The sequence below is a fragment of the Ixodes scapularis genome, unplaced genomic scaffold (assembly GCF_016920785.2).
Source record: "Ixodes scapularis isolate PalLabHiFi unplaced genomic scaffold, ASM1692078v2 PGA_scaffold1__304_contigs__length_218370807, whole genome shotgun sequence".
Lineage (NCBI taxonomy): Eukaryota > Metazoa > Arthropoda > Arachnida > Ixodida > Ixodidae > Ixodes > Ixodes scapularis.
Window position 1 is genome coordinate 45140027 of NW_024609846.1, and position 24968 is coordinate 45164994.

At 44.0% G+C, this 24968-nt stretch overlaps 1 protein-coding gene across 1 annotated transcript; it reads right to left on the reverse strand.

Annotated features, from left to right (window-relative positions):
- On the reverse strand, positions 1–24752 carry LOC8031988 (pleckstrin homology domain-containing family M member 2). The gene is made up of 16 exons (XM_029980438.4): positions 24241–24752; positions 24005–24105; positions 22977–23211; positions 19468–19530; positions 19086–19199; positions 17555–18327; positions 17001–17070; positions 14078–14239; positions 13644–13729; positions 12011–12146; positions 8614–8795; positions 7891–7956; positions 6839–7010; positions 3954–4097; positions 1843–1962; positions 1–1491 (listed from the first exon to the last, which is right to left on the reverse strand). Exons 1-16 carry the CDS (start codon positions 24346–24348, stop codon positions 1375–1377), a joined length of 2649 nt encoding a protein of 882 aa, XP_029836298.2. The 5' UTR covers positions 24349–24752; the 3' UTR covers positions 1–1374.
- Positions 24753–24968: the final 216 nt, after the last annotated feature.

The following is a 24968-nucleotide window of genomic DNA, read 5'->3' on the forward strand; positions in this document are numbered from 1 at the left end:
TCTTTCAGGCAAGAAGGTTTTTATTATAGCGTATCTTTGCTACACATGTTCAAGTCAGCTACACAAGCAAGATTTATAAAGAGTTATTGCATAAAGATGTGCTTGCTTGCTTGCACCACAAACGATCCTACACACAATGACATTTGTGCATATCAACCCAATGGTATCACAGCTGCAGCCTTAGGAAACTTAGTTGCTCACTATACATAAAACATATGAAATGAGATCTGATGTAATGTGAAAACATATCACATACATGTCCAGTGATAATTATATTAAAATTAGAAGGAGAGAGAAAGTGATAGTACTAGTACTATTTACAGTGTTGCCCCTATAGAATAAACATAGATACAGAAAGCGGAGCGTTTCTGCACCAATCAATGTTGCACGTAAAAATAATAGATGTGAACAAGAAGCAGTAAGACACTTAGCCCGAGATTCAGTAGAATGGTCAAAAAATGAAGAATCTGAAAGGAACCTGACAGAGGTGGTACATATGTTGATCAAAAATCAAAGCAACAACCAAAATGAAATATGCCATAAAACGTCCATCGCTAGTGTAACTGTACCATAACTAATAAACCACCATTGCAAAACGGTTCCAACAATTATCACTTGCGCTATGTCCAGGCACGACAGCATGGTTTACCAACTCGTTGTTACAACTTCTTAACCTACCGGGCAATCTGTTGAGAATGTCCGATACTGAAGAACTAAAAAAAAACACTCCAGAAAAATCTGAGAACAGTATCTGCAACAAGTGTCACTTTGATTTCGTTTTAGGTCTTATGAGAAATGTGATTAGGACAGTGCACATGTGAGCACATTCATCCTGACATGCTAAAAACAAAATATTCAACACAAGCAAAAGAATTCTTTGGCAGTCAATGCACACAAAACAACATCAAAACATCTATGTGCGAATTCAAGGATGACTAGCTACGGTTGCCAACCGAAAATAGGAGCCAGAAGTATGCGTCGCGTTCATTCATTCAACCTTAAAAAATGGCTTAACTCTAGCTGCACAACGCAGTCATTGCACGCAATGCATGGCGCCGAAAGGCGGCCACCCGCCGAATCAAACCACCCGCACCCGTCTTGTCCTACGCAAAAATGACAGAAGCAGCCATTCTAGCATCCTGCAGAACTTCCAAATCAACACTAGATGCCACAAATTCCAATTCATCGTCCCATTATCACAGCCAAACAGCACAGACTTTGGCGCCGTTTACAGATATTCAAATGCAACTGAAACGGGTAGATTAGAAACAGCCTCCCCAAAACAGCGCAACAACTCTCTAACTGCCTCCACTTTGTTTGTCATGCCAACCGGATGGCTTTGTCGTGGGTGGCCTGGGGCCACGGCTCTTTGCATCAGACGTCCAGGCAGAGAGCCTGCAGCTCGCTGATCCGCGCCGAAAGCTCCGCCGCTCGTTCGAGGCAGTGACTTTTGAGGTTGTTGTTCTTCAGGTGCGTGATGTCGAGCGAAACCTACGCCAATGTTCAGAAGAGCAACTATAATCAGCAAACTAAACATTAATTTTTAAAATTTCTTTTTTATTCAAGAGCAAGTTATTGTTAGCATGAAAATGGCAGAAACACATGAAATTCCACTCCAGGCAGACGACTATCTCACAGCCGCTTAGCGGAACCCAACTCGATCTTGACTATTATGTTGTTATGTAAACTTATTCCAAATTAATCTGTCTGCACGAATGTCTCTGTTGCGCAGGAATTGTTATGAGTGTTTACTTTGAGAGTTTTCACCTTTCCAAGAAGTGAAAAACCTAAAAAAAAATTATCAACAAAAAGAAAACGAAAAAGGCGAGAAAGATTACATACTTTGAATATGTCCTGCCACGAGGAGGAGATGACAGCCAGGAACTCCTTCTTCTCTTCCTCAGTGGAGAACCAGAGTATCCAGTTGAAACAACAGCTCTCCGCCTCTCCGCTCTCAAACTCCTTTTTCATTGGCAGCGTCCAGAAATGTGAAAGATAGAGGGACACACAGTACTGAGCTTCTGCGCACGACGACTGAATGTTTTTTTCCTATGCGCAATGTGATGTGCAATGTCGACTTGCAATCTTGTAAATATGGTATAGTTTGTTTCTGCGCCAAGAAAAACATGGTTTTCTTTTCTCACAAACACCATGTAGTTTCTACGTACGAAAATTACTAGGCATTCGCGAATATTGGGTTTTGAGCTTGAAGGGAATTCAAAGTGAATGCTGGTTTTGGCTGGATATTTTTTTTTTTATTGAATATTGAATAGGTTCTCCGAGCCTTTCGCAACTGTTGCACCATGATAAAATGAAAACCCAGCTGAGCTGATGAGGGTTGTTCCTAAAGCTTCAAGTTGCCTCTTTCTAATCTAAGTAAATTATAATGTAACTACCGTAAAATCCCGTAAGAACGCCCACCCAAAATGAAGAGATAAATGGTGAAAAACATAGGGTGGGCATCTTTGGGGATGCCAGAGCAAAACTTTATAAAAAAATAATGATAAGCACCGGGGCACCCGCTACAAACCACTTACACAGGAACTGATAACGCAGATTGCGGACACGGCAAATTCGCGTTTCACGGGCACGATAAATACGCGAGAATTTGATACAAACTCCTGTGTCAGGGGAAAGGATACCGCAAGTGGCCGACGCAGCGGATTCGCGTTTCACGGTGCGAAGGACCTGCGGATGCCTACCGAGAACTCGCATCTCACGGGAACCCGCTACAATCTTGCCTGGCATGGAAACCGATATCGCGCGTGCAGATCGCAGACAAAAAAGCGGGAATACGCTACAAACTCGCGTGTCACGAAAACAAATACCGCAGATTGTGGATGCAGCAAAATCATATTTCACGATGCAATGTATACGCGGGAACAACTCGCCCGTGTTACAGCTAGGAATCGAAATTGAGCGTGCAGATCGGGGACAAAAACACGGGAATCTGTCACAAACTCGGGAATGGATACCGCAGATGGCAAACGCAGCAGATTTGCATTTCACAATGAAATATACACGCGGGAACGACTCGCGTGTTATGGGAGCCGATATCAACTAGCTTGTCAGATGTACCGGCACCGCGAATCGCGCCGTTGACGTGTGATTTCTGTCGGACACCGCTTGACAACCGACGGGAATCGGGGGGGGGGGGGGGGCGATGTTTCGGAATTTTTATGTTACAGATATTTAGCCAGAAAAATGGGATGGGCGATCATTCAGGAGAGGGCATTCTTACGGGATTGTACGGTATACTTGTGAACTGTGGCCTCAGAAAGTCCGATACCTGCATTGGAATGGCAAGTAAACAACCGATTTGTCGTAAAATTAAACCTAAAGAAATGTCCAGCTATACCTCATCAAGGGGATTTATAAATCTCACTATATGCAAATATCCTTGCCTCAATCTCTGATTAAAAAAGAAATCACGAATGATGAACGCAGGTTGTCAGGGCATCCCTGCCTAACGTATACTCGCGCATAATAGCCCCAGTTTAATTTTGAAAGTTTTACTGCAGTGCAGGTATCAACATTCACAGAGTTTATGTTTCTTTTTACATACACCAGGCAAGTGCATGCACCACCCCCCGCTTTGAAAGCGCGCTTTTCTTTTACGCATGTGACTACAATATTCATGCTTTTCGAAATGTTGATTGCAGCGGGTTAGCCCCATTGAGGGCGCTTCTCAGCGAGAACCGGTGCACTGCAGAGAAGCAACACCTGCGGAGCTCGCTTTTGTGAGTGTTGCCCCCGACCTAAACCATAACATGTCAGCCGTAGAAGAGCTACAACCACGAGGACTTTGAACACCAGCACTAACGAAGCTACAACCGACAACGACTGTTCGCAACCTTTTCCTTTCAATACAGCATTTCCAGTTACCCAACTTTCCATGCACCCGAAGCTTCCCTTAGAACGAGACGAGCGCCCCGAAAGAAAGGTTGACAGACCAGCACGCAGAAGACGTCCTCGCTGTGCACCAGGCCAATATCGACAACCCCTCCGCGACCCAGGACCCTCCCGCCCTCGACGAGGGTCAGCACGAGGTCGCCCACCAGGACCAGGCAGCAGGCCACGAGGCCCCCCTGGTCGGCCTGGAAGCAGACGTAGTAGCCATCAGAGAAGCACCTCCAGTCAAAGCAGCTAGTTTATAGACCGACACACTAGTTACAAACAAGCCCACGTTTGCCCACACTAGGTGTGGGCACTGCACTGCGCGTGCGCAAAAACCGAATTTGCGTGAAGCGTCACGTCTGCGCATGCGCAGTGCTGTCGACAGCGCCACTGCAGCTGCGTGACGTCAGGGCCGCGTGTTGGTCTATACTAGCATCATCATCTAAACTCTGAGACAAGGATAAACAAATATAACAGACGACGACACAAAAAATCTCAAATGAAGCTGAGTTTATTCGCAAGGGAACAGCAATTTATAGCTGCCCACACAGACGGGAAAGTGGGAAGACAAAAGGACATGCCGCTGCAAAGTTGGCAGAACTGAGCCAGACCGACTGACCTGGGTAGCTTTGCGGCGGGCGTCTGCTGGTGGTGTGATGTTTTGGTGGAGGTCAGCCAGCCTGACTCAGTTCCGCCAACTGTGCAGCGGCATGTCTTTTTGTCTTCCCACTTTCTCATCCGTGTGGACGGCTATAAATTGCTATTCCCTCGCAAATAAACTCAGCTATATTCGAGATTTTTTATCCTCTTGTTCGTTATTTTATTTCTCCTTGTCTCAGGGTTTAGATTATGACATTTCCTAACCCTGGAGAAGGGGAACAAGAGGGACAAAGGACAAACACAAATCTCTAAACACAACTAGATGGCTGGTGCATGACCGAAAAAAACCACCTGGTCCTGATATCGAACCAAGGGCCTCTCCATTTCCAGTGGAGCGCTCTACCAACTGAGCTAACCAGGAGTTGGACATCAGTAGAGCGAACGGGTTTTATCAGCTGCCACCAGTCTAACACCAACAAGAGTAGACGGCCTGCATTTTTTGAAGGTTATGAATTGTACCCTTGTTCCCCTTCTCCAGATATTGTCCCCCTTGTTCCCCTCCTACAGGGATTATTATTGTCATTCTTGTCCAGCTCGCTTTTACCTTTGCATTAATTGCATTATCATCATACTTTTGCTCTTCGCTTAGTACACTAGGCCTAATTTTATAGGATGTTTAATGGAATGCTTGCCAAATCGCTCCTGCAAAAAGTATGCATCGCACAGAGAAAAGGTTGGTGTCCTACTGGCCTCTGCCAGAGGGCCTATAGAGAAGAATTGATCACGCTCACAATAATCATGTTCTCAATCATTTTTCAGTAATTAATTTTTACTTTGTAAATTTACAGGTACGGTTTCGATTAGAAAATTTCTAGACACTGTTAAAAAGCACAGAGTCGGCACGCATTACTATATGCTCAGCATTTTACTACCATCAAAAATAACATTAAATATGAACCCTGTTTGAAGTCTCACCACTGTGACAGCGGCCCTCCTGCCTCCTGGCACCACAATTTCTTTTTTCCTAAGAGAGGGGCGAGACTGTAGTTGCGTACTTTGGCCACGGACACCATGACTACTTGTGAAGAGGTGAGTTATGATAGAAAACCAAAAACTTAAAAATGCGTCTAAATTTAGTTTTTTAAGAACGCCCTAAAATGCTGGTTCTGCCTAATATTTCTGTCAAGTTGGCTGGTTTAGTGGTTTTTATGATGTCCAGAAAGTTTTTAATCGAAAATATACCTTTAAATTTGCTAATTGAAAAGCAAATTACTTAAAAGTAATCATTAACTTAATTATATGAACGTTATTCATTTTCCTAAATAAGCTGCTTAGCAGCAATCAATTAGGCATTAACTTTTTATTTTTTCTGTGCAATGCACACTTTTCACAGGAACAATTAGGCTGGCATTTCATGAAACACTCCGTATAGGTATAACAGCCATCAGCTGTAAAGTACCATAGCTGCATAATGACGAAACATACCGTGGCCCACGTTTTTGAACTGTGATAAAACAAAGAAATCTGTTTTTTTAGCACGACGAAAAATGCTTTGTTTGGACAGAAAATACTCCATAGACGAAAAATGCTCCGTTTAAGCACTGGCTAGAAACCGTGGGCTTTGTGCTGGAGTTACGGATTTGGCGAGAACACTGGATTTTGCCAACGAGAATGGAAGAACGGAGGAAAAAAATATTACAATCCCAAAATGGAGGTTAGAAAATTGGTAGAAAAGCTCTAGAGAAGTGCGATAATTCATAACAATAATGGGGTAGACAATTTAACGAGAAACAGAACTTAGAAACGAATTTTGTGGCGAGGTGAGGTGTAAATGACTCTAGGCTAGGTGGTGCAAATTACCGCCCGTTACAGAGGGTAGAGCTAATGCCATCCAGTGCTTAAAGCCTCCCACAAGTTGAGGGGGGTCCCTACAAGAAGGTTTGGGGGATGGGGGGGGGGGGGGGGGGGGGGGTTTGACGAGATGTATTAGATGCACATAAAATAAACCCCACTGCTGACTCTGCCCACACTGTACCTGGAACAATCAAATTGCTAATCCCCAAATGTCGCATCCCTGAAAACAGGCTATTTTATTGCAAGATATGATTTTGATTTCACTAATGCTGGGTCTGTGGAGGGGGGTCTCAGACCATCCGTTAAAATCAGTGGGGGGGTCCGAGACCCCCTGAGACCCCCCAGACTTAAAGCCCTGCATCCATCCATCCAGGCTCAACTATCAAATGACCTACACATGGCGGTGCAAGACGGAGGCAGCCAGAGGAAATACTCGCAAGCATCTGCAAAGCAGAGTAGGAAGACACGAGACGACGAGCGAACCCACCGGACGCCCGAGGTGCTGCGCCGCCCGTCGAAAAGCCTTGGCCCATAGCTCCAGGTCGGCCTGATTGGAGGCTGCCAGCTGCAGGCAGGCCCCCTTAGGGCCAAGGTTCAGCTGCAGGGTGTGGGGCCTGCCCGCCTCCGTGGCAGGCTGGGACGCCCCGCAGCCCGACGAGCTGGGGCACGAGAGGGCGGGGGAACGTCAAAGACCACGCTTTCTTCATGACGGTTATCCTCCTCTTTCTTAATCTACGCCGCGAGATCTCTATCTGGCATCTTAGGAACCCAGAGGGGCATCATGGGATCCTCAAGCGCCCAAAACTTCCCTGACCGATCCAGGCCCTAAGTAAAATGTTGTATATCAGCTTGAGCCCTACTTTAGCAGACATGAGCCACCCACTGGCAGATAACTATGCGCCAAAACACTTCCTAGAGTCACCGAAAAGATAAGAACGACGCAACTATGCGCTCATTTCCTTTCGCCGTGCTTTGGACGTCCGTGCAAGCTCGGGGCTTCCGAGACGCCCAAGCGTTACTGAAGTTGAGAAGCTCGTGCTGGAAGCAAACACGACTGAACAACCTCTCTCCTCTTCTCGTCCTGCCAGCGATCATGTCAATGTTGTTAGTTGATTTTTTTCCAGAAAAAGTGACTGGCAAGTGCCAAGGAACATTGATTAAAAGAATTAGTGGTATAATAAACTAATGTCTACCTACGTACATAAAAACAAAAACTTTAAAAAATTATTTGCCACCAGAAAAAGAAAAGAGAAAGAGTAAATTCTACAAGACAAAACACGAGATTCCTGTTTTTCTTTCTTTTTTTGTGCCTGTGTGCCAACATCCTGGTTGGTAGCCCAGCTACCAACCTTGCGTGGCGCGCGGCAATATTCACCTTGGTTGGTAGCCCAGCCCAGCCCAGCCCAGCATAGCAAAGCCCAGCCCAGCCCGCCCAGCCCAGGCCATGCCAGCCCAGCCCAGGCCAGCCCAGACTATACTAGCCCAGCCTAGACTAGACTAGCCTGCAATGTTGCGCATTTCGAGAAAACCGGGACTCACCTGATGAGGTAGCTGGAGCTTGCTATTGTGTCCTCGGGGCACCTGAACCTGTACAAGACTCCCGCCCTGCGCAAGTACGAAAACAGTTCGAAAAGCTCTGGCCTTGTTGTCATCGGTCGAGTCATACCTGTGGCGTGCACTTCTCTTTTTATGTAATGAGATAACTTGCGCTAGCCCATTTAAATAATATTTAAAAATTAGTACACTAAAATGCAAAACATAAAATTAACATTTTGTAAGTTAGCTACTGAACCCAGAGAAGTTGACATCTAATATGTTCACATTTAGAGTATTTTCCAGTCTAAAAGTTGCATATTTCTATACAAGTCGCACATTGATAAGGAGTGCTGCGAAGGATAGCGCGCGAAGTCGCTGCGGCCACGGATTTATGCTGAACGGTTCGGGCTGCCTTTGTTCGGACGTTGAAAAGCAGGCCATCAATGGGGGCTCTGCTGTTCCTTATTTGTTGTAAATGTCGACCCATATGTAATAACATAAAAAAAGCACCTAAGTAACCCGATTGTATAAAATGCACCAAAACAAATTAGAAGAAAAAAAAAAAAAGATGTGACCTATAGTTTGGAAGTAATGCTAAAACAAAGTGACTGCCATGCACAAAAGGATGCCCAAACCTCAAGGACTCTAGTCAGGGATGTTTTGCATAAGAAGAGAAACCGCACCCACTAAAGAAAGGATAAAAGAATTTTAAGTCGTTAGAAGCACCTGAGCAAGAAGTAGCTGCTTTCCCACTGCTTCTTCTTCTCCTTCTTCGACCGGTTCTCGAGGAACCTCCACATGAGTGGACCAGACCGTGTGGCTCCTGCCGGAGACAACTCTCCCGCTTCAGGGTGCGTGTCGATTTCCCAGTGGACCAGGCGATAGTCCTTTACCAGCACCTCTTCCACCTAGAGGAAACAGGACAACACAACCAGATATTTAGGAATACTAGGCTCACTTGTAAGGAAATAAACTACTATGCTGAAGGCTTGAACCTTAGAGTGTGCATATTCCTGCCAGTCAAAAATAATCTTGGGTTTTACTATGCCTGTGGCATGGTCCAAACTTTCATACATGCAAACAACTGATTGAAGGTGAACCTGAATGTATAACAAAAAGTCAGTACAGTACAATCCACTTATAATATACCAGTGGTTCTCAAGCATGGATGTGTCAGGGACCTCTTGAGGACCCGCCCCATGTCAGCAGGGGAAGGGGGAAGGGGGACAGGGAGGGGGCATAAAATAAGACAACTCATTGCACTGTGAAAGGGCATCCTTTACTGTTATAGACAGAAGTGGTGAGAAGCATCAAGTAAAAGGATGAATGGATGGATAGATGGTAACAGCTCTACCCTTTATAATAGGCAGTAGTTTAAACCACCTAACCAAAGTCAACAAAAAAAGAATTTCAAGAAATGAGGGGGGGGGGGGGGGGGGTTTGCAGAACTGAAACCCCACTTGAGAACCAGAGTGATATACTATACTTATAACAACCAGTTTATAGAGAACCATGTATTGTTGCACTGGGTCACTGTAAAAATAAACCATATGCAGCACAAAAAACACATATACTAGAACAGAAGAAAAGAAGCTTCCTCTCAGCATTGTCAAAACTCCCATCTATTGATGAGATAAGACATGCTTGTTGCAACTTTTTGCTCCTTAAAACTTGCATGCTATTGGTAGCTTAACCTTCCCAGGTCACTAAATTTTTTCACTGGGGTGTAAACCCAACAAGTCAGACATTACTTTGCAACCTGACAGTCTACACAAGAAAGGATATAAGAATGACCACATGGCCTCGCTTGTCGTGGTCAAGCTGTTAGCTGATTTCATTAAATAACCCGGGTAAGAGAAGCACTTCAATGAAGTAGGCAACATTTGACCTTTTGTATAAGGTTCTGCAGAAGGCAAAAAAATTGGCCTGGAGTAGCCATTGACACTTTTGGAGCAGATGCTAACATCTGTTAGCACATCACTTGAAAATTAAAAATATGGATTGCATTGCTAAATGAGTTTACCTTTGATAATCATTGAGAGTTCCTCTTTGAAAGTGGAGCATGCTATTTATAACCTTTTGCAATAAGAATAAATAGGGTGCAAAAAAAACAGTCTTTTTTTTTTTTATGTGAGGCTATGGTCAGAGTAGGTCCTATTTATAATAAGCACTAAAAAAATTGATGAAAAAGGAATCATACTGCAACACCTCAGTTGGGATAAAGTTTTGCTCTACTCCTACTTTTACACCCAGTAGAATATTTAGCCTGTAAATATAATTTCTGCAAAATGCCAGCAAAAACCAGTATATCTGCTAACATGTCTATCAATAAAGATGCAGCCCCCAAATGTTATGAACCTACAAAACTGGAGACTTTAATATTATGAACTGCAAAATCAACCACCTACAAATATCAAGCAAACCTACACTTGTGATTTAAAAGTTGCACCGCTCTTTGACGGCGTTAGCACCAGAGTAAAGTCAAAGTTTGGTGCTCTTTCGATCGACCACTGCACCTTGACTACTGTAAGTATTTAAAAATAGACCCGCAATTTTTTTCCTCTTCCTCGTCGCAAGCTTTTTTTTAAAATTAGAGATCAACCTACAACCAAGACCAAAGGTAGACCTGTAATAGTACAAAGCATAATTTCCGAACCTATCGCGCTAACCCAGGCGCTAATCCATGTCAGCTGCTGCTCCTAGCACTACGGTGCAAAGCAGTGAAGGATGAGAGTGGTGATGAAATCGGTGAGAGCAAAATGGTGAAAGGCAGCACGAAGAAAAGCGGCAGGCATGATAATCAAGTGAACTCATCAGGAGTACAAGACCCAGGTTCTGCCTTATCACAGTAGCCACCATCCTGCCACTATTTTTAAATGTTTTCTCGCCCTTTAGCTCCTGACATCACCGACATCAGCTGGAAATTTAGACGATGTCAGCTATCAGCCCGCCAGTGCATCAACCGGCCAGCGCCAGTTGACGAGCGATCTCAATACTTTGTTTCATCTTAATTCAAAGCACAGCCAATGCTACAAACCAATGAGACCAATCAAACAACGTCAAAGCGCGACATCATGGCATTTTTCCATTTTCCTGTATGTGTTCTTTCATCGCCTACATCAGTCAGGTGCAGCGATTGTCCCGTGACTTGAGCTTTTAGTATCTGTGTTGGAGGTATGTGTTTGGGCCCTCGCCTGTGATCTGACCCAAGGTGAAACAAACCATATGTTGAGTAGAGGCGCTGTGATATACATGGATATTTATTTCCTCCTATAGGGGGCGCACTGGCACCTATCAAAATGGCTGTCATCTGGACGATTGTCGTATAACAGCAGTACAAGGCGGCGTCTGCGACGTGCAAGTAGTTCTAGCTTTGCTATATACGAGCAGTATTGGAGTCTTACTTTATTTTTTTACGTCAGGAAGGTGTAGGCAAGCACCTTTATTGTGAAGCCGATCATCCAGGAGCTAGGGAGCGCGATTCTCACACCGCGGTACCACCATCGCTGAAAGTTGCGAATACTATCTGTCCCATGACAAAAATCGCAAAGTGTTGCCTCAATAACAGTCGATACCTTGAAAAAACTAAACTCCTGGACTTCCACAATGGGAAGCATGAAAGCTTCAGCTGTACTTCCCCTCCATTGATATCTACGGGGTCATAGCTTTCACTGCTATAAAAGCACTACCCTCCTTTCTCTAAGAAGCACAGACAGTATGCTCCTGATTAGAATCAAAAACAATGGCTTTAATCATGACCCAAAGGTACCCTGACACATTGTTCTGAATGAACCTTGAAAAGCTAAAAGGTAAACCCTTCTTTGTCAGTAGTCCAAAATCGCAAAGCAAACCAAAGTGGCCTCTTTTCAAAAACACTAATACTATGCTCTTGCAAAATTTATTTGTGAAACACCATCTTTTTTTGCTCTTCGTTTTGCTCTCATGACCTTGAACTTCTGAGTTTTTTGGACCACAAAAATCTTACCGGCAAGTTTTTTTTTTTTTTTTTTTTCTCTCTAACTTATTTAGAACCCTAGGTATATTGCAGTAAATATTTAGAAAATGTCAGATGTAAAAAAAGGTTGAAAGTTAAAGCTCAGGGAGAACCATAGCTCAAGCTCACCGGAACTTTGAATTCATCAGCCAGGAGATGCTGAAGGGAAGTCAACTGGGAGGAGCAGTTTGTGAGGACGGACAGAAGATTCTTGCCATTTCTGTGGGTTCTTCGTACGGCCAAATCCAGACTAGAAATGATGTTCCTGCCGAGAGAGTCAATGATAAGAGCGATGACAAATGGGAGAACAAACTTTGCGTAAGATAGCCACGGTTCTAAGATGACTTCATACAGTATAGCAAAAAAGTGTCCTTTTTGTCAGAGAGCAGTCATTGGTGACCTTCTTGTGATGCAACCAGGAGCTGCAGCAGCACATAAATAAGTGATAGCAAGCAGATGACTATTCAAAATAATGACTAAAAGTAAAGCTCGGCAATGGTTAAAATATTTTTAAATAATCAAATATTTGTTTAGAATTGGTTTTCGTTCAAAATGCGAGTAGCTTATTTGGCACTTTTTGAATGTGCGGTGAAATAACAAATGTTCCGAGAAATGACAAACAATTAAAATGAATAAACCGACCACCATAACATTTTAAAGATAATATGGTATATTATGTGACTTGCTCGTTTTTTAGCACATACTCTGTACGGCTGTGTCATGGCGCATTTTATTATATTTTTTTTCAATGTTTTCTATCATTGTTTTATTTTTATTGGTGATACATCACATGGGCTGAATTTTTTTTGTTCTTTTGTTCGCGACACCGCAAATATATATTGCGATTTTGCGTTCAATAAACTCAGTCGTAAGTCAGCGCTACATCCGTGTCACTTCTTTGTCTGGTCTTCGTCTTTCCGCGCTGTTTTTAATTCCGAAGTATGTACCAACTCGCCCAAGCCTCAACTTTAGCATGGTATATTAGTAAAAGCTTTAAAGGGACACTGACAGGGTATTTGTGCTCGCCAAGATTTTTATTGGTACATGACATATGATAACCAAACTACCCAGGAAACAATTCATGACTCGAAATTAGTTTTCTTTCCACCCGAAAACTGGCCGATTTGAGTTGCGCTCACTCTCTTCACCGTGGTCACGGGGCGTTTTCTATGGTTTAGACACAACCACCAAATTTAATCAAAGTCGTGGGTCATCGAAGGCACACACACCACATTAAAAGTAGAATAGAAATATGACGCCCATTTTTTGTGGCTTCTAAAAAGCTGCAAATTTGTTGATACGGAAAAAAAGAAATATCACAGCACCGTAACTTCCGCCACCTCTTCCGCCCCTTTATATTTCTTCTTCCTCCCCAGTCCAGTTTCGGTTTCGGCTTCAAGCAGTTGCGCTTTCTGACTTTATTAAAATATATGCGACGCGGTAGCAAAATATTGATTGGGTAGTCTTCTGACACCATAATAAATAGCCTGGCAAAAAATAAAAAATAAATTTTGGGGGGTGTCAGTGTTCCTTCAAATATTGCTCAGCAGGGGCTTCTGGTTACCCTTCCAACCATTCAATATTCAAGTCAGTATTTGAAGCCAGGCTATTCCCCTATTTGTATTCAATATTTGACACTACCACAACCTAAAATAAGAACAAACAAAGGACATCATACCACTTTATCAAGCAAAAAAAAAAAAAAAATGCACACCAAATTTAGACAGAATTGATTCAGAATCCTTGCAGGAGAACAACTTGCCTTGTTAGTTCAGCGCGACCCGTTGCTATTTCCATCCTGGCTCCATTCACTGTCGTCAATGAAAATCCCTGGTAGTTTAGATAAACCTGGGCACATACACGACAGTCTAAGTAAAAAATAAAACAATCTCACTATATAACACATCTCACTACGTTTATACTACATCTAGGAAATCACAATAATTAGAGAATAAACAAAAATGTAAAAGACAATTCATTGGTTGACAGGTGAATCATGGAGTAAGCTATAATCGGTAGATGCTCTGCCTCCAGCATGAGCTCATTACCTCCCATTGGGCTCTAGCTGCATGAGCCACAAAGGTTTATTCAAGCTTGTGCTGAAGGCGGTGCATATGTTGCATTCTTAGCTTGTCACCAAACACAGCTCCCATCAATTCCTTCTATCTGTTGCGTCGAAACGGCAGAGGGGCTCACATTGATCAGCCCGACATTGTGCAGAGGCACCACAGAGTCCTTGACGAATCTCGGTCCCCCTTCCCCGCCCGGGGAGAGTAAGTAGAGGTTCCTGGTCGAGAGGAGCAAGAACACGGGCTGCAACCGTCCAGCCCCGTCGTACCGCTTCCACGACAGGAACATCTGCGAGACCGGGCACACCAGGCTCGTCCTCAAACGTGGCTCCAGTTAGAGATACAACCAACTAATTCTTGTAGAAAAATACCCAACTTCTACTGCAGTCACTATAACCTGTTTCACGATGACTTGGCGAACTGTGAAGGCTACAGTTTACGCAACCCAATAAGGGCGTCAGAGCGAGGCATGTGACACCATGCCACGGAATGTGTGTGTCACTGCACCAAGGAACCGGCTGTCGTCTGCTGGCCAAGAGTCGTCTGCTGCGAAACCAACCACCGATGACAACCACCACCGCAACATTGCCGTCCGCTAGAGTAGCGAGCACTTAAGCAACAGTTCATGAGACAACCATACACTCAATTTATCCACTAATCCGTGGCGGGTACTAACGCCAGGGCGATGTTTTGAGCGGAAGCTGTTGATTACACGCCTTCAATCGCAGTGATGTGATTGGTCCAAGTCATTTTGCAGCAGTTCTTGGAGCAGCCAAAAACCAACTTTGGGGCAGCAAAAAAAACTTTTGTAGCATGAGTGCACATTTATTTTTATTTGTACCAATGCAAACGTTATGTTAAGATTAAAGTGTTGGCCTGTCAAGCTAAAAGGCAATCTCTACATTAGCTTTTCATTTATGTGCAACCCTTTGTTAGCAACAATTGCACAGCAGAAGCGATTCCCTCAAACACAAAACTAGCATTAAGTTGCGTGGAGAAGCTCTAGACAGCACATAAATTAACATTTCCTTCAATTTCGAGTGCTTGTAATAAAACTGCAATGTATAATTCAGATCAAAAACAAAACACTTGTCATTTGATTATGAACATTAATTACATTTTATGTGTTGAACTTTATAACAAAAACGGCATGTGAACAAAACTTAAAAACAACTTCGCTGAACTCGTTAAGGTCCTTCCCAAGCTTCCAGCCACTGCTCCTGCCAATTTAGTTCTAATTTAATCACATCTATCGTAAAATACCGGGCAAGCACCCATCAAGACTTGGAGATAATCGCGAAAAAATGGGGGATTGGCGCTTGTCCCGTCATCAATTTTACATATAAATGTACTGTGCATATTTTCTCGGGTCTTACAGATTCGGAAATGGGCGCTTAATGTGGTATGGGCGGATATGTGGTATTCTACGGCATATAAAAGTGATAGCTAAATGAATGAGTTGGCATAAATAAATAGACATACAAAAGAGTGCATACAAATGTTCTTGCAATACCAAAGGATCCTTGCTAAATACCAAACTTAGAAAAGGAACTGCCACGACATCGCAGTCTAAAATCGCTATGCCTTAGTCTGCAGTACACCAGTGCACGGTGAGAAGTGCACTCAACGAGACTAGGTAACCTCGCAGCAGAGCAGACGACGAACATGAGAATTATTGTGAAACTTTCGAGTACTGATAGTCCTTCATATGAAATGCGATCGAATAGTATGTTATTTGAGACGATAATCAAAAGTTCTGAAAACTCGCATAAGCATATTGTAATGGTCTTGACAGGCAGCAAGGCCTGAGCTATTATATTTTCAGTATTATTAAAATGAAATTAAGTGTTTGTGCAACGTTGGTGCAAATTCTTCACACTTTGGTAAAATGTAGCAGGATGTAGCAGAGTGAGCACTTTGGTGCATATGGCGCAGCAATCACATCACTGCAATCGCTGACGGCCACGACGCCACAAGGAGGAAAAAAATCGGGAGCAGATACGGATGTGATGTCACTTTTTTTGTTTAAATATAATGCAAACTCATATATTCATCAATATTTATTACTTACTTTTTTTATGTTCTTTAAAAAGATGGAATCGCGCAAGTCCAATTGTCGTTAAAAGAAAACAAAACCTAGAACTATTTTTTGTTGCGGACGGCGCTGTAGCTGTGGCGGTAATGGGGCCTCCGTGGCTCGACCATGCAGTGTTATCACGCGACTTGCTCCAATGCTTTAATTGGGTCGCGGGGGCCGCAGCCTCCACAGTTCGTCAAGTCATCGTAAAACGGAGTATGGTGAGTCACCGAAGAATGAAGACGAGAGAGTATAAGCGCCGTTAAGGAAAGATTCAGTTCACTAGATGGCATCGCACGCCGTCGACTCCATCACACACTACCCATTGAAATGAAAGAGGCCAGGAGGACAAGGCCAGATTCTTAAAAACATGCAGTATTCTGAACTTTAAATTGCTGATTCAAAAATGTGTGCATTCAATTTCAACTTTCTCATTAACTTTTGTATTATGTTAATCACACAGTCTTGTCCTTCACTCAAGCGCCCTGAGGGGAGTAACGCTAGGGACAATGGTGTCGTGGATGCCGCTTTTCAGTAGAGCCAAAAATGAAAAACACATGCGCAGCTGTTAGTATGAACAACAAAAACCTTTGACCCAAAATAAAGACATAATCCATAGCACATAAATACAAATATAAAAATAAAACAAGTACTAAAAAAATATTTTTGGGCGGGAAGAAACTGCATATACTACACAAGGACAGACACGAAAACATGGATTGTTATCTCCTGCCAGTTCCTCAGTATAACTTTTTAAAGTTCAGGTTACAAATTACCATGAACTGTTCCTTTGAATATTGTATCAATAATCAGCTTTACAAAATGGCTTGTACAAACAAGCTTGTGCAAACAAAAAGATTTGACATTCCAGTAAAGCTTGTGCTAGCATGAATGACATCAAAATTATGGTTGTGAATATGGCTAACTGAAAAGTTGGCATTGTTAAAGATAACTGCAAAACCTCCTATCTCACCTTATAAAGCTTTTCATCGTCGGCTTCGAAGATTTCCAGCACCAGGAAGAGAAGTGAATTGTTTTCAACCCTTTAGAGAGAAAAAACAAGGAATATAAATATCTCAGAAATGTGTCATCAGAAGCAAGAATTGAAAAGCCGCAAGAATTCTAAAGCCAGTAACTAACATCATATAACAGTTAAATCTCAATCCTTTCATACTGAAGGTACACGTCTATATGTCTAACAAAAAGACAATTGCACACAATGCAAATAGCTTAAACTCAACATAGCAACAAACAAAAAATCACCGTACAACTTAAACTTTACCAAGATGGCTACTGAATGAAAGAAGCCATAGCTAAAACCACTCCTCAATACAGAAGTGCTGGAAGACAGTAGGTTACAAGTAAGAGAGATTGTAATGCGACGTAGTTCCATGCTAGACCTCGTATGGGTCTGCCTATGCCTGTAACCTTGCACTGTTCTGTCACTAAACAAATAAATGACTACAAAGCAGTTTTTGTAAAGAGACAATAAACTTAAACAGATCAGAAAAAAAAGATGGGACATACTTGAGGTCTAGCCCCCCGCTTTTCCGCCGCGGCATTGATGCCAGATCTTCCTCCCGGACATCTTCAACGAGCTCGGGTCGATCGACGTCACCAGAGCTAGACTCCTTCCCGAGTTGCTCTTCTTGCACCGCACAGGCCGTCGCAGTTTCTCCTCTGCCGTCATAAATTGAGGCCTCATCCTCCTCCAAAGCCGGACCATCCGAGTTTTCCGACCCGCCAACTCCGCCCACGGCCTCCAACAAGGCTCCAGAATCCACCTGCTCTTCGGGGACATCTCTTATGCCCTCCTGAGTACCAAACACACCGGTCGAATCGCCCTCTCTCGTCAAACTTGCTTGGTCCCCACTATTTTGGGGGGTCAGCTCACCGGAAGGATTCGCCGCTCCAATTTCGATCGCACCACTGCAGTCACCCGACGAATCACAAAAACCTGCACTCGTTGCACTACCGACAATCACACTGACGGCCGAGGACCCATCCGACGCTGAGGGCTCGCTGCCCTTTTTCCGTCGGCTTCTCGGAGCTCTGATCACTTCCAGGTCAGTGTAGTCTGCTTCGAGGCTGATGATACGTCTTATCCGCTCGTCGTTGAGGAATGTCGCGCAGTCCGTGCAGCCGCAGGTTTCGGGGATGTGCACTTCTTCCGCGGGCGATGCCAGCGAAGCCAGCGTCGTGGAGGACACGTGCGCGCTCAGGATGCCGGAGTCCTCGCCGTCGTCGTGGGAGTCGCCCGAGGAGCCGTCCGCCGATGAGAGGGTCAACGAGGAAACACCCTGCCCACAAAGAGAGAAAAACTGCCTGTCTCCTTTGTGTATCCCAAAGGTACTCTAAATTCGTATCATTTATAGGTCTGTAGCATACAAGCTACAGCAAGCTCTACATCACGAATAACTGTAGTGCGTTTTGCGTCGCACGCGAGGATCGTCAAGCGGCACGAGACAGAACAGCTGGAGCATTTGGGGCAACCGACAGGCAGTGCTGGCCAGCTCCTTTACAAAGACATTGTCCTTTGTAAATAGTGTACATGAAGATGTGGCTTGCCATTCAGCTGGCCTCTACAGGTTCTTTGTGACGTCTTTGAGTCCACCGACATCACAGTGCCACGTGATGCTACGTCGCATGACCGTGTGACACCGTGACTTCACAGTGTCCCGTAACGTCACAGTACCGTGTGTTGTGAGCGCTACAACGTCATTGGCACGACATTGCCATCGAGTCTACTTGCCTTGCACATAAAAGTGCCAAGTGCTAGCACTATAACCGCTATCCATTTATAAAATATATATATATATATTTCTACCATAGTCTTACTCCCAAATTCTCCGAAATTTGTCCCACACCGCACAATGACGTTGTGAGGAATGCTCATCAGAATAAATAGTACGGGAAAACTAGTCTTATACGACTCTCAACAGCTCATCCAAGCTGCTTCGGGGGAACATTGTTCCAAAGTCCCACCATCAAGAAACACGCTGTTGGGAAGCACGGTTCTCAAGTGCTGCCTAATTTTGTCACAGCTGGAACCACTCACCGGAGTTAGTTCGACGACCTGGGAGCCACAGAAGGAACCGGAGTTTTGGGTCAGCAGGAACCTCCCATTCCCCAGCCTGGACCAAGCACTGGTATCGTCAAGGTGTGAATTGTTCTGCCCAGAAGAGAAAGCATCTTTATTACTGAAAAGCACTCAGAAAATACTGCTAAACAGGATTTTAATATTATTCCAACTACAGAGGTCATCTCGGTAATATCATAATTTCCAGTTCTAGCCAAATGCAACATAACGTGGTGTCTGACCAATAAATGTTATTTCGAGGACATATTTCAAGGTGTTACACCTTATACTTTGATGAATGTTATAAAAATGCTTTCTAGACACCGTGTGCACAGCGCTAATGGAACTGTTAGGGACATACCTGGTTCAGCTGGAAAGGAATGAATTCAAGTCCAGACACCATAGTTGCCAGCAGCTCTAGACTCTGTTGAGTAGAACAAACATGATATTCATTAACAGTGATGATTCCGTTCTTAAAACAATGCCACTCAAGCAACAATATTAGTTGAAGCCTTAAAGCTCACTCAAACACTTGCGACCACTTCGGACCGTGTGCCTTGAAACCTCTTAAAATCTGTTACAATGAGAGCAGAGTCATAGATAGGGGAAGAGTTTGGTCATCTATTGTCCTCGGCGATCTCTTGCTGCCTCTTGACTCTTCCCACAGGAGTGACGTCGCATCTAGCAACCGCCCAGCAACTGCTTAGCGACGGCTTAGAAACGGGTGATTCCTTGCGAACGACGCTTCGCCTGTCAGCCACTACCAATCCGACTCCCCACGCACACGCATGCAGGGCAGGCACGTAGCCAGGATTTTGTTTTGGGGGGGCCCCCCCATGACAAAATGCTGTATGAGAGGGAGGGGGGAAAGGAGGCCCCAGAAAAATGGAAGATTTCGGGGGGGGGGGGGGGGGGGCCAGGGCCCCATAGCCCCCCCCTGGCAACGTGCCTGATGCAGGGCCACATGTTTCTCCGCGTACCGACCTCAGTTTTTTTTTTTTAGGTTTTCTGGTAAGGAAATTGTGGGATTTTGTGCCATTGAATGCTCCAACCCCAGTCGTCAAGGTTTTTGTTTTTGTACAACCCAAAAATAAAAAATAAAAATAAATAAAACACCAAAATATAAAGTTTTTGAAAATAAAGTGTACCCCCACGGCAGGCTCACGACTTTGGAAGGTAAGAATTTCATTTTCACTTGACACATTTATTTATAGAATTGTGCTGTCCTTGAAGTTGTGGTCATACAAGTACGCGTTTCTAAACAATGCTTAGTAGCTTCGAGCTGGTGACACAGGCTCTTTAACTAGCTGCTTGCACATCAACTTATGATGCTGATCCTGCCCTGGTCAAGACAATAATCTGACTATTTGCAGCGTGAGACAGGGATGTCCTATGCTACACGCTGCAAAGCTTATTTTACCTGCCTTCCTTTCCAAACCATATAGTTAATTAATTAAAACTTTAACCAATGACTTCTAATAAATGTAATTTTACATATGAAAAAGTGAGCTTGATGATTTTTGCCTCTGGTTAATTTTTATGTACTGACACGATGATGGAGGCTGCAGGATCTCAGCACTGTTAGAAAGGACCAATCAATTAAATTTAAATATATTATTTAAAAACGAGCTAACTTACTATATGTGGATAGTCATCTAAAACCGAGTCGCTCGTTTGTTCAGTAACCTTCCTGCTTCCTGGAAGTTGTCCAGTTAACAAGAATGCCGTTTCATTGAAGAAACAGCTTAGTTGAGGCTCCTGATAGGCATGCAAAAGTCAATCATCCCATCTCAAGACTATTGCATCGAGCAAGCCATCTCAATTGACAAGTTGATGTATGATAAAAAAAGAAAGTGCCATTTAATAAAGTAAAAGTTCCGTAAAACTAACACCTCGGACAAATGGCTTTAGCTGATTTTACATTCCAACGTAAATTTTTTGGGGAAATATGGGTGCACTCCAGAAAATCTCATGCGATAATGGAATTCTGTAAAGCATTGACCACCTGTCTACGCTCCCTAACCCAAAAATGATACTGAAAGTTGGTCAGCTACGAATTAGAAGTCGTTGTCGTCGTGCTTCGCTCCAAAACAAAAAAAAATGAAGTGGAACTGAAAATATCAAAATTTTCGCGAAACACGGAGCGTACGCAAAGCGTACGAACGGGCCGGTGCAACACCACCTAGGCGAGCAGAAGGCCTCTGCACCGCCTTTGCACTATCGTCACAGTCAGATCGATCGAAGCTCGAGACTAGGCAGAAGTGCCGTGTCAGTGTTCCAACTGGGGCTTGTGTTCAACTGGCACGTCGAAGGTCGGGCTCGGGCCCGACAGCTGAGTTGGCGCAATCCGAATGCGATGATGTTTGATAAAGGCAGAGGAGGCGATGCAAGGCTGTAATTATTCTAGGTGGTGTTGGCTGGTCTCGCCACACGTATAATTGACAAGGTAAGTGGAAACCAGCCTACTGTAGTCCTTGAATAAACGCGAGACAGCATAAATACTGCCTTCAAACAAAATAAAACAGTCGTACGTTGGAGGGAACCGAGAGTCAAGCACGCGACTATAGCACCCCGACACCGGCTAGGGCTCGAAAACGGCGAACCGGGGCGTGGCCACGCTGTTCGCGTGACGTAGTTGACAGACTGTCGAACAGGGCACGTGCATTGGCCGAACTCTTCCCTTATCTATGGCACTGGACAAAGGAAAGCGCTGACGTTGGCCTCGCAAATACCGCAAAGCCTTCGCTCTGGTAAAACGCAGTTCCAGGGTCACCGCATAAATGGCGCCACCAAGCCATTTATGCGGTGACCCTGTTTTTCTCGTTGCAAGAAATTTTAAGAAGATTTAAGGCACTTGGACCTAAGGAGTCATAAGTGTGAAAAGGCCTAAATTTTTTCTGGTTAAGTGGCCATGTGTTATAGATAGATAAATGATAGATAGGTTGATTTATTCGAGTGCCTACCAACAGTCAAGTGGCCTGGGCAGCAGTGCACAGTCAAATAAAAGTGGGGGATATGGGACAATAAAATTGAGCAAAAATGTCTTTGTTTATAAACAGCATTATTATAAATTAAAATCTGCATGACCCAACAGGAACTTGAATGTTGCTAAAGTGGTTGACACAAAAATGTGTGCAAAGAAGGTATACATACTGCACTATTCACTCTCTATACCTTAGTCCAAATCCCAGCCTGTAGTAACGAGAAAAAATTGAAACAGACATACACAACTCATAATCTTTCCATTTCGACTTCTTACTTATGTACAGTTTTCCTTTGCAATCATGGGGGTGCAGATGACCCTTAAACTACACAGTACAAGTTCCATGGAGCCTTGCGAAAGGCACAAATGCTTAGTTGATCAAAATTCCTCAAATGCATGAATGCTTTTACAAAGCCCTCTTTATAAAGTTCCTTCGACTGCATATAGTACTGTGCACGAAAAGGTTGGACGTTGTCTAACATATCACCAGAAAGAGGAGGAAATGGCCCAATCTTGTACAAAGGTGTCAAATTAACTTCAGAGTTTCAGTAAATTCAAACCTCGTCATGAAGACTCCTTACATAACATTCCCTGAAGTTGGAGAAAATTCTAAAGGTGTTTTTTCTGAATCCGTCTATTATTCCCAGGAACTTAAGCTTGTTTTACGAAACTTCGATATGGCAATGTAGAGTCAACCTTTTTCCTGTACAAACAGACAGAAGCACGAAAGACTGGTGTATTTTTACGCAGTGTTAGTTAATATGTATTTTGATGTTTTGTTTCCCCATTACGTAAAGCCCCCTGAGGGAGATTTAAGGAAACAACAAGTGAAACGAAATTAAATTAAAAATAAAAGGTTTTGAGGACGGCACAGAGAGGTCACCCACCTCAACATCTCTGAGAAAGGAGTCGGTGGAGTAACCTTTCTTGAGTAGCTTCTGATTCTGAGCAAAGGAGCGCATGTAGCCCTCGAGAAGGGCCGCGTTGAGGGAAGCAAAGAGCCAGGCACGCCCCTGGCCCAGCCCCGTGGAGACGTTGGACAGCGAGGATATCTCCTGCACACTCTCTTCGTGGGTGAACTTTCGAACCCATGGCCAGTAGCCCCACTCCGGCTGCTGCAAGCTGCAAAGACGGCAAGTAGTTTTCGCCTTGAACCGACAAAAGCAAAAGGATGCGACTAAGCTAGGAGTAGTGCTTGCGACTAAGCTGGGAGTAGTGTGGTCGATTTAAAGAGCCTGGCGTCTCCTTGTATCACCCTGCATATTTTATGCTTTATTTTTATGTCCTGATGTCATTGATAAACTCTAACAGGAACTGGTAGCTAGCATTTCAAAATGAAAATAAAACTGATTGTGCCTCAAACTCTCTAAAAGTAATTCAAAAGATTATTTTAAAAATTTAGGTATGTCTTAAATAACCTTAGACGGATAAGTGATCCATTCAAATAGCAGTGGTTCGGATGAACAGCCCAGTGCAGGTGCATATTAACCCAGGGTGGAGTTGAACAGTACAGCAGGTGGTAATTAAATTGTACAGGTTCTTTCTGAAGCAGTAAAATGGATAGGTGGGCTAGTTTCCGAAGCACACTTTGTATCTATGTCCCAAAATTTCTATTCCGTGTCTGTTGAAGCGTTGAAGTGCAGCGGCTTGGAATAGAAAATAAGCCTATCACAACAGCACCTCCGCCGCCACTGAGCTCATCAGAAGGAGAGCAGTCCCACACTGCTGCACTGAAGCTCGGTTGTACTACATAAGACGTGCGAGATTGCTGCTGTCATCAAAGACTAGACTTTGTGTACCCAGTGCGTAATGCTGATTCGAGTAATCGTGGCAATAAATAAGCCACCAAATTTTCCCCGCAGTGAGTTGCCCGTAGATCCAAGAAAGGAAGTAGGAAAGGACACCAAGTTTTTACCCGTAAAGAAAGACCTTGTCCAGTTGTTCGCACAAAGAACACGCCTCGGCTGAATCCTCACTCAAACCTTCATCCGCGGATGCATCGGCAACATCCTGCACCTAAAGAAAAAGAACAATGATCGATGATGAGGAGCTCTCCATTGCCGACAGAATCGCACTCAAAACATGGCAGTCAAAAAGTTTCGGTGACAACTCCGAGATCATCGTGCTAGCGTGCCAGAAAGGGCTGCCTACCTGTCTGATGGCACTTTGAAGCGTCGTGAGCAAGCGATTCTTGAAGTCTTGGCTCGGGGCGTCGAGCTGCTTGACGTAGAAGACCGGAACGTATCCGAAATGCGACATCGTCTCGTCGGTCAGATCATACTACTTTCGAAGCTGCTGCTAACGCCGATGCCGTGTCGACCTTTGTCCCGAGAGAAGACAAATTAGCACGAGGCGTGTATTATTCACATGACCAAGTTTGCAAGCACCTCCGACACTGGTGATGGTACCGATGGTACGGGAGCCATGCCCCATTCACTCGCGCTCCACTCTTGCCCGCACCTCGTTGGCTTCGCAGTTTTGGAAACGTTCTTGTGAGTCAGTGTACAAACATTCCTTATCAGTAGAGCGCTTGGAGGATGGCAGGGAGGGTGCGAGATAGAGACCGTTCATCTGTGCACTATGCCTCAGCGGCCACGGCCTCCAGTCACTCACTTCGTGTAAAAATTGTCGAAGTTTCTCTTTTGCTTTTTGAGTTTGTGATCTTTGTGATGTTGACGATCCCAGCGTACCAGCGATGCGATGACAAGCGTACACGACAACAAAAAAAAAAAACACAATAATAATAATACGTCTTGTTTATAAGTCTAGCGAGTCTACCAGTTTTATTTAGACATCTGTAAAACAATAAATGTTTCGAAAGTCTGATTATGTCCAGGTAGGCGAGTTGTGGGCGAGTTGCTACCAGGCAAGCCAATAAT

What these genes read in the sequence shown, in the direction of transcription:
- LOC8031988 (XM_029980438.4), bottom strand. Translation starts at nt 24,348, where the DNA reads ATGTCGCATTTCGGATACGTTCCGGTCTTCTACGTCAAGCAGCTCGAC. An exon ending in ACAATGTCGGGCTGATCAAT is followed by an intron (nt 13,730 to 14,077) that starts GTGAGCCCCTCT and finishes GTATGTGCCCAG; the next exon opens with GTTTATCTAAACTACCAGGG. An exon ending in AGCTCCAGCTACCTCATCAG is followed by an intron (nt 7,011 to 7,890) that starts GTGAGTCCCGGT and finishes CTCGTGCCCCAG; the next exon opens with CTCGTCGGGCTGCGGGGCGT.